General features: G+C 41.5%; 1 protein-coding gene across 1 annotated transcript; it reads left to right on the forward strand.

The window, feature by feature from the left end:
• LOC144707790 (beta-1,2-N-acetylglucosaminyltransferase II) lies at positions 1-1,805 on the forward strand. Its single transcript, XM_078581034.1, has one exon. It carries the CDS (start codon positions 334-336, stop codon positions 1,636-1,638), a length of 1,305 nt encoding a protein of 434 aa, XP_078437160.1. The 5' UTR covers positions 1-333; the 3' UTR covers positions 1,639-1,805.
• Positions 1,806-9,317: the final 7,512 nt, after the last annotated feature.

Below are 9,317 nucleotides of genomic sequence, written 5' to 3' on the forward strand. Positions count from 1 at the left end.
CTTCGTTCTCCGGCGGCAGTCAAAGATCGAGTGGAAGGTTCTCTCGTCGACCTCTCCATGAACTCTGAAAATACGAGAAAAATGCGAGCTTGTCTTCATCGCGAGCTCTATTCTGAAAATCTCCATCTGGGTTCTGTAGATCGGAGGGATTTCTCCCCAGGAATGGTATAATCTCACCTTTCCCCACGTTTCGTTTGATTGTGCGCAAGATAAGCTTGCCTTAGCCGTGAATCCGTCTTACCCTTTGTTCATGAGCATCGATTCGAGCTGTTTTCTTCGATTTTCTTCTTGTTCATGCGCGATTACTCGCTAGATTTCACCCGGTGAACGGCGATGGCGTTCTTCAGGAGACCCCGGGCTCGGCGGCTAGAATCCCGTAGGCTGATTTCTGTGGCGTTAATTGTTCTAGCTATAATTTCATTTCTAGCCTTGTTCATCGGAGAAAATGGGTTGTTCAGATTGCTTCGAGATTCCATGGATTCCTCAGATGAGATCCCCTCAGTGGCAGATTCCTGTGTGAATCTTGATCTCAAGAAGGTGCCAAAGCTGCCCAAACAAACAGAACAATCTCTGTTCTTAGAGAAGATGAATCAATTACCTCCCAGGAACACTGATCTCTTCCCAAATCTACCCAAACGCCATGTCAAGGTCGTTCTCTACGTCCATAATCGTCCAGAGTACTTCAAGATCGTCGTCGACAGTCTATCAAAAGTGGAAGGGATCCAGGAGACCTTGCTCATCGTCAGCCACGACGGATTCTTCGAAGAAATGGACAGAATTGTGAAGAACATCAGATTCTGCCAAGTGAAACAGATCTATGCCCCATTCTCCCCTCATCTGTTTCCTCAGAGCTTCCCTGGATTCACCCCTGGCGATTGCGCCGAAAAAGATTCATCACAGAAGAACTGCAGAGGTGATCCTGATCAGTATGGAAATCATCGATCTCCGAAGATCGTCTCTCTGAAGCATCACTGGTGGTGGATGATGAACACAGTGTGGGATGGGCTTCGAGAAACAAAAGAATTCAATGGGCACATACTCTTCATCGAAGAAGATCACTTCATCCTTCCAAATGCTTACAGATCCATTGAGCTTCTGATCAAATTGAAGTCCAGGAAATGCCCAGAGTGCTGTGCTGCTAATCTCGCGCCATCAGACGTGACGTCGAAGGGAGAAGGAGGGGAAAGGCTCATCGCCGAGAAGATCGGCAACGTCGGCTACGCCTTCAACCGAACTATCTGGCGAAGAATTCACTCGAAAACTCGAGAATTCTGCAGATTTGATGATTATAACTGGGATATAACAATGTGGAGCACAGTTTATCCATCATTTGGGAGCCCCGTTTACACGCTGCGGGGGCCGAGAACGAGTGCAGTTCATTTTGGGAAATGTGGGTTGCATCAAGGGCAGGGAAATGGAGCTGCATGTGTTGATAATGGCGTGGTGAAGATTGAGGTGGAGAAGATGGACAAAAGGGTGATTATACAGCCATCATGGGATGTTCATTATGTTAGAAATCAAGGTGGGTATGCAGAGGGATTTAAGGGTTGGGGAGGGTGGGGAGATAGCCGGGATCATGATCTATGCATGAGTTTTGCACTCATGTATAAGAATCATTCGTCATCTACTTTGTGCTGATGCATCACTCTCAGTGATATCATTGTGGTGCTGAAGCATCAGTAGCATGATTTTTCAAAGAAAAAATAACACTATGTAATGAGCTGAGGCTTTTTTGTTTTCTTCTCTCACTTTTGTGTAACATTTTGCCCAGTAAATATTTTTTTTCTGGGCAATCATGCCTAACACTTTTGAATCTAAAACATGGTTAGAACGCCGGCGCTGGGAGAGTCTGAGGTGTTTTATGAGTATACTTATTATTAAGGCAACTTATTCTTCCTTCAGGAAACTGAGTTCGTCTGCAATAGCTATATACTAAGCTAGGATAATGTGAAAGTTTCGGATAGTGGCTAGTTTTTTGTAATAAATAACCTAAATCCTGAAATTTCCGGTCTTACTGAATTTTTGGGGAATAATAGTCCTGTACTTGGTCCAGTATTTCAGAGTAATCCATAGTGTTGGTCCTATTAGGCAAAGACCACATAGTAAAGTTCAAAAATTAAAGGACAATGTCATGCAAAATATAGGCATACCGAGTGTCATATCCATCACTTGACTTAGCAGATTTGTCAGGCATGTGCGATACACTGGACATTATTAACAAGCCCAATCCAATTGACAGTACAGGAGAAAACTCTCTGTCTTCTCTCTCTCTCCGTCTGTGATTCTCTCTCTCCCTCTTTTCTCTCTCTGTCTTCTCTCTCTCCTTCTGTGGTTCTCTCTCTCTTTCTCTCTCTGTCTTCTCTCTCTCCGTCTGTGATTCTCTCTCTCTTTTTCTCTCTCTTTCCCTCTCTCTCTTCTTTCTCTCCGTCTGTGATTCTCTCTCCCTCTTTTCTCTCTCTCTCTCTCTCCGTCTATGATTCTCTCTCCCTCTTCTCTCTCTCTCTCTGTATGTTATTCTCTCTCTCTCTCCTTTTTTTCTCTCTCTTTCTCTCTTCGTCTATGATTCTCTCTCTCCCTCTTCTCTCTTGTTCTCTCTCCCTCTTCTCTCTCTCTCTGTTTGTGATTCTCTCTCTCCCTCTTTTCTCTCTCCGTCTGTGATTTTCTCTTTTTCCCTCTTTTCTCTCTCTTTCTCTCTCTGTTTGTGATTCTCTCTCCCTCTTTTCTCTCTCTTTCTCTCTTTCCCTCTTTTCTCTGTTTCCCTCTTTTCTCTCTCTTTCTCTCTTTCCCTCTTTTCTCTGTTTCCCTCTTTTCTCTCTTTCTCTATCTGTCTGTCTTCTCTCTCTCCGTCTGTGAATCTTTCTCCCCCTCTTTTCTCTCTCTTTCTCTCTGTCTGTCTCCTCTCTCTCCGTCTATGATTCTCTCTCATTATACTATGAAACCATAGCTGGGCTCATTGCATCGAAACCTTATTAATTGCCTCTCTCTCTTCTAACTGGAATCAATTTATCACTGCAAGGGATAATCCAAATATCTTGGTACCTATTTACCTTGTAATAAGACCTTAAGGTAACCTCACTGTTATCAATACATATACAGAGAGAGAGAGTTGTACAAGATTATACTACTGTTTATAGTGCAGGGACGCGGACGGGACGGTTCTTTCGTCCCGGACGAAAAAACCATCCCGTCCAAGGATACCGGACGAATTTCGGGACAAAAATTCGTCCCGGGTAGGTAACAGCACGTCCGGGACGTGACGCCCCGGACGTGATGGGACGGTGACGAATCGTGACGGATGGTGACGTGACGAACTGGTCGTCACGTCACCGTCACGTCACTCGTCCAAGGATTTTCAGGAAAATCGTCACCAAACCGTCACTTGTCCGCAGACCCTCATCACCGTCACATCACCGTCACGGTGACGGAATTTTTTTCCATTTTTATAGGTTATATACTTTTATTCTTATGGACCATTTGTTATTGTTATGTGACATAACGGCGCGTCCGGGAGAGAGAGAGTGCAAGAGAGAGAGAGAGAGATCGGGATAGAGAGAGGGAGAGATCGGGAGAGAGAGTGCGAGAGAGAGAGAGATCGGGAGAGAGAGAGAGAGAGAGAGAGAGAGAGGGAGAGAGAGAGAGAGAGAGAGAGAGGGAGAGAGAGAGAGAGAGAGAGAGAGAGAGAGAGAGTGAGAGAGAGAGAGAGATCGGGAGAGAGAGAGAGAGCAATAGAGAGAACGAAAGAGAGAGAGCGAGAGAGAAAGAGAGAGCGAGAGAGGGAGATAACGAAAGAGAGAGAGAGAGCGAGAGAGAAAGAGAGAGCGAGAGAGGTAGAGAACGAGACTACGAGAGAGAGAGAGAGAGAGAGAGAGAGAGAGAACGAAAGAGAGAGAGAGACTTATTTAAAATTCCGTCACGGACGTCATCCGTGATGGATTAATCGTCATGTCACCGTCATGGGCTACCCATCACAGTCACCGTCACGGGCTATCTGTCACCATCACCGTCACCGTCACGGGCCCTCTGATTCATCACCGTCACCGTCACGTCATCCGTCACGTGACCGTCACGGTGAGACGTGACGTGACAGATGACGATTGCCGATCCCTAGTCCCGGGGACCATCGGACGGGATGGTTTTCATCCCTTGGGACGAAGAAATCGTCCGTCCGGAGGCTCCAGACGATGGACGGACAAATCTGGGCAGAAAACCGCCGGATTCACATCCGAGGATTGAGATGTTGCCACGTGGCCTCATTATGATAATATGCATCAAAGTTCCTATATTTTATCTATATTAATATATTAAATATATAAAAAAAATTTTGTCCGGGATGAATTTTAGGACGAAAATTCATCCCAGGAGGAATGGACAGGACGAAAAACCGTCCCGTCCTTCGTCCCTACGCAAACATTGGACGTAGGACAGGACGGATCTCATCCCGAACCATCCACGTCCTGTCCCATCCACGTCCCTGCACGACACTCCTGTTTTCCAATTCATAGAGATAATATGATGAAGAGAGAGAGATATATACTGACATAGAGAGAGTGAGAGGTGTATAAGACCACTCGACACCTGTCTTCATGTTTTTAGAGTTATTCATATATATTGAGATAGAGAGAGAGGGGGGATGTGTACAATATTGTAATCTTGATATGTCAACCAATTTGTGGAGCTAATGTGGTGATGAAAGATAGAAAGAGACATTGAGAGAGGGAGATTGACACAGAGAGAGAATATGTGTAAGTGTTCTCTGCACCTGTCTAGCAATTCTTAAAGCTAATATATGGGAGAAATGCAGAGAGAGAGAGAGAAAGAGACTGTGAGATTAAGAGATGAGCAAAAAGTTCAAGTTGACACCCGTTTAACAATTTGTAGAGCAAATGTCAGTGAGAATAAGATGTGTGTAATGGTATTAAGATTTGAGTTAGATAAGGAATAAAATATTATAGAAATAAGGTATCAGTGATTAGATTATACAGGCATTTAGTTTAGTAGAAAGTATGAAGTTGAAATAAGAGAGAAAACAAGTATTATAAAGATGAAGAAAAGTGAATATTATAAGTTGTATAGTGAGTGGAATAGATGATCAGATATATCGATTTAAATATCAAGAGTAGGGAAGATAAGTGGAAGTATAGGGTTTATTTAGTTAGTAAGAAGACTAATTATATAGGTAGAGGAATTAATTTTGTTTTAGTTTAGAAGAGCTTAAATGATAATGTCGTAATGAGAGAAGAGAAAATTGTTAATAAGGGTAATTAAGGAGTTTATAAATGATTAATAGTGTAATTATATTAGCAGGCTATGACTTATATAGATTTAATACTTAGTATGTAGTTATATATAATTATATTTTTGTATATTTTGTGTATTTATTTATAGTCAAAAATCAAAGGGTTAGTTCTTGTTGGGTTCTACAGGCCTTGATAAGTATGAGGAAATCAAAACGATACATAGCGGAAGACTTTTTCAAATCTAACGGCATCGATAAAATCATTGACACGAGGAACCTGTGCCCGGATTGCATCCAGTGAATTCTTGGATCCCGTAGTGTGACGAGTCGAGCTGCTCAAGTGTGCGGCCTCTAGACTTATCCACGTGGTCCTCGACATGTTCAATCTCCTCCTTCTAATTGATGAGCCCTGTTCAATCTCCGTCCTCGTCGTTACACCGTCCCGATCACATTGAGAGTGGAAAGGGGGTATGGGGAGAAGGGAGAATAAGGGGAAGGCCCTTGAAAAATTCTAGCATGGGTGAATTTCATTCATAGCCTTCCCCTATTTATACTAAGTGGGTATTTTTCATAAAAACCCCCAAAACTTAAGTATATCTCCCAATGTCCAAAAGACCATTTGCATGTGACCCTCTAGGCTCATGTATCAGACTAGTTAATAATGACTATAGTGGCCCAATAACCATTATTGGCCATCAAAATATATTAACTATATCATCATATAGATTAATTAATGACGTATAGATTTAACACAATCGATAGGTTGAGTCTCCAACATGTGGGGTGCCAAGCTACACCTTGTGCTCTAGAAGATACATAGGAGTGTATATCGACTCACTCATAGAACATGTTCATCATCAGTTACCGTGTACATATAATCCCTCATCCACTTGACTTTCTTAGGATGACTTAGGGTATGGTCAATTGTCAAACCCAAGTCGGTCATCTCAGTTAATATTGATGCATTTAGAAATCACCGGATAACTCTTCTCTGATATTTCACTGCCTTGCCCAAGGACTTTATTGCATCGTCTTCCTTGAGCTTTTAGCTTTAATACCGAGGGTGGATGATCCCATGTTGACCACTCAATTGTCTTCGTGAACTTCTCGATACACCCGAACTAAGACTATTTAGGATCCCATGATTAGGGACGTGTAGGTCATAGTCAAAGTACGGCAGTCTGTCCACAAGACATCTTTTGTGTCCCAGGTTCAAGGATCACTTACAAAATCGTGATATGAATCAACTTGATTGACATTTTGGTATAATATCATTCAGGGATTTTTATCGATCAATTCAGTGAACTATTTCTACTAAAGAGCACCCACTATTTATCCTTAGTGTCTCCACACTAATGGCTACAGGAACGGCAATACTCATCATATGAGTGAGGCTAGATAGTGCTATTCTATCTAGATACTTCAATGTTCTTCTCACGTATCCTTCAAATAAGAATATTTAGGACAAGTAATACGAAGGATATCAGATATGGGATAGTGATAAAAAAGGGCAAACAAGAGAGAGAGGTTGAAAAGATGTGATAACGTCAGGATAAGATGTTGGACGTACGATTAGCTTGTTGGTCACATATATTTCCATCACGACCATACGAAGTTAGAAATTTATACTAGGGGGATAATATTCTAGGCAAGGGAGATTGACTAAAACATAATACAGTCTTCATCTTCTAATCGATTAAAACTACATGTTGTGGACTGGTATGCAATGAAGTCTGATGCTTAAAGACTATTCATCTCAGTATTATGATCTCATTATAATTCACTTATCTTGATCAGGTAATTATGGACTTCATTATAAGTATCACACGTCACTATAATGAATATGTTCAATTAATGAACATGGAATGAGATATGGAATGTATGATTGGCTTTGTCCGTTCACATATATTTCCATCAGTTCTATTGAACACCCAAGAGATGTTCAACAAAATGCCCAAAAGAGATTGAATTAGGATATACGTATATATATTTCTTATTTTTTATATAAATTTTATGAGATATTGGGGTGATTTTGTCGACATTTGAAGGTGTTTGACATAATTCCCAAGAGATGTATGGATAAGAATAAATGGATACATGTATATGTATATATATGTATATGTTAATAAGTTTTAATGAAAATGACTTAGGTAGATTGATTAATATATTCGAATGCACACTATGTACTTAAAGAAATACCAAAATGAAATTGCACTATTGAATTCTGATCGAACTGAACTAATTTGATTATTGAAATCTCCTAAATCAAATTTATGATGTTGATCTTCTCAATTTCAACAATGAAAAGCTCAAGAGATACTAGACTCTGCCCTAAATCGAGGAACTAAGCTGGTGGCGCCGATCGCCACAGCCTAGCCTTGGTGTGCATCTTCCCCCTCTCTTCTCTCCCTCACTGGCACAGAATTCACATTTTCCCTTGCTTCACCTTGATGCCTTCCAGAGTTCCTGGTGTCAAGATGGAACTGTCACGACTCTGTCAAGCTCTCTAATCTCCAAAAAAAGGACATTTGCTGGCTTCTTTCTTCCTGTGACGAGAGATGAGGAATTATGCCTTTGAAATCTCCCTTTTCAGAGGTCAAGATGTGTTCACTCCATCCCTCAATGGGTCAGGCTTGATCCAACGGTCCTCCAGGAGTCGTTGGATCAGCCTGTTGCCCCCTCATCTGTGGCCTCCACCTACCGACAGAGGAGGACGACGACCCGAGGGGCAAAGAAGACAATATTGCCCCGCAACCCTTTGATTTTCCCTTTAAAATGTGTCAAAAGCTGTGATTAAATAATAGTCTTGGACCCCTTCTCATTTCATGTACCCCTTTCATCCAAGTCAGCTTGCCCCCTCAGCCGCCCCGTGACCGTTCTTCCTTACGATTCGCCCTTTTCGGTGGCCCCTCGCCCGCATCACTCGTGGTAGCCAATAGGAACACTAAAAATCGATCCAAAACTACACAAGCTTTGGGACAGGGCGGCTCGAAACTCGATTATCATTTCTTCCTTAATTTATTAAGATCGCGGCCCATTGGGCAGCGCCTTCTTTTAGGATATTTGGGCCCGAACCAACACAAATATGATGACTACAAAACATCCACTATCCCATATCGGAAATATTTAGAAAACATGACTTCATATGAATTTAGGGTAATATAATGAGTCAAAATTAATAGTCTTCCCTCTATAGCATGTACGGCCGTCTTTGTGGGCATGCTGTGTTAGGCCTCTTGGGATCTGTCTTCCGGCGGGCCAAGTGTGAGGGCGATGGGCCTTGTGCGGCAGTGCTTGCTGGCTGTTGGCGGGCTTGAGCGCTCAGCGCTCGCAGGGTGGCGGCTGGCTTGAGTGTCATTGGCTCATCCCTTTACTGGCCACTTAAAAGAAATTTCTTATTTATTTATTTTTTAATTGAATCCGCTTAAAATTTAAGGCCATAGTAATTTCAAAATAATGGCTTTCAACATTAGATTGAAATTTTTGATGAGGATAAATGGTTATCGTGAATTTTTTCAAGAATTAATGCATGGAGGGGAATTTTATAATAAAAAGATAAAATTAATAAAATAATGCATATACTTACTCTAACAAGTGTATATTTTATTGCTAAAAATACCTTTGTCAGGAAGCACAGAAAACAGTGGAAAAATTGCAATACAGAAGAAGATCAAACACGAGAGAGAGAGAGAGAGATGTACAAGAGTGTACTATGCACTTGTCTACAAATTTTTAAAGATGAGAGATTGTGTGTGTGTTACGAAGTCAATGAAGATGAAGATGCTAAGAAATCAATTCAGATTAAGATGAAGAATAAGTCCTGCAAGAGGCGAGTTTATGAGAGATAAATAGAAGAAAGAAAATAAAGAAAAGAACAGAAAGACAGAAATGTAATGAAATAAAGAACCTCGTGGAATTATTTCTGAGACAGCTCATATTCCACTACCAATTCTTGTATATTTTCTGATGAGATGAGAGATTGTGTGTGTGTGTGTGTGAGTGAGAGATGAGCACAAAATTCTAGTCTACTCCCATTTCTACCAATTTGTAGAGCTATTGTCAGGGGCAAAGACACAAAGAG

This window comes from Wolffia australiana, chromosome 9, assembly GCF_029677425.1.
Source record: "Wolffia australiana isolate 7733 chromosome 9, ASM2967742v1".
Taxonomy (NCBI): Eukaryota; Viridiplantae; Streptophyta; class Magnoliopsida; order Alismatales; family Araceae; genus Wolffia; species Wolffia australiana.

What these genes read in the sequence shown, in the direction of transcription:
- LOC144707790 (XM_078581034.1), top strand. Translation starts at nt 334, where the DNA reads ATGGCGTTCTTCAGGAGACCCCGGGCTCGGCGGCTAGAATCCCGTAGG.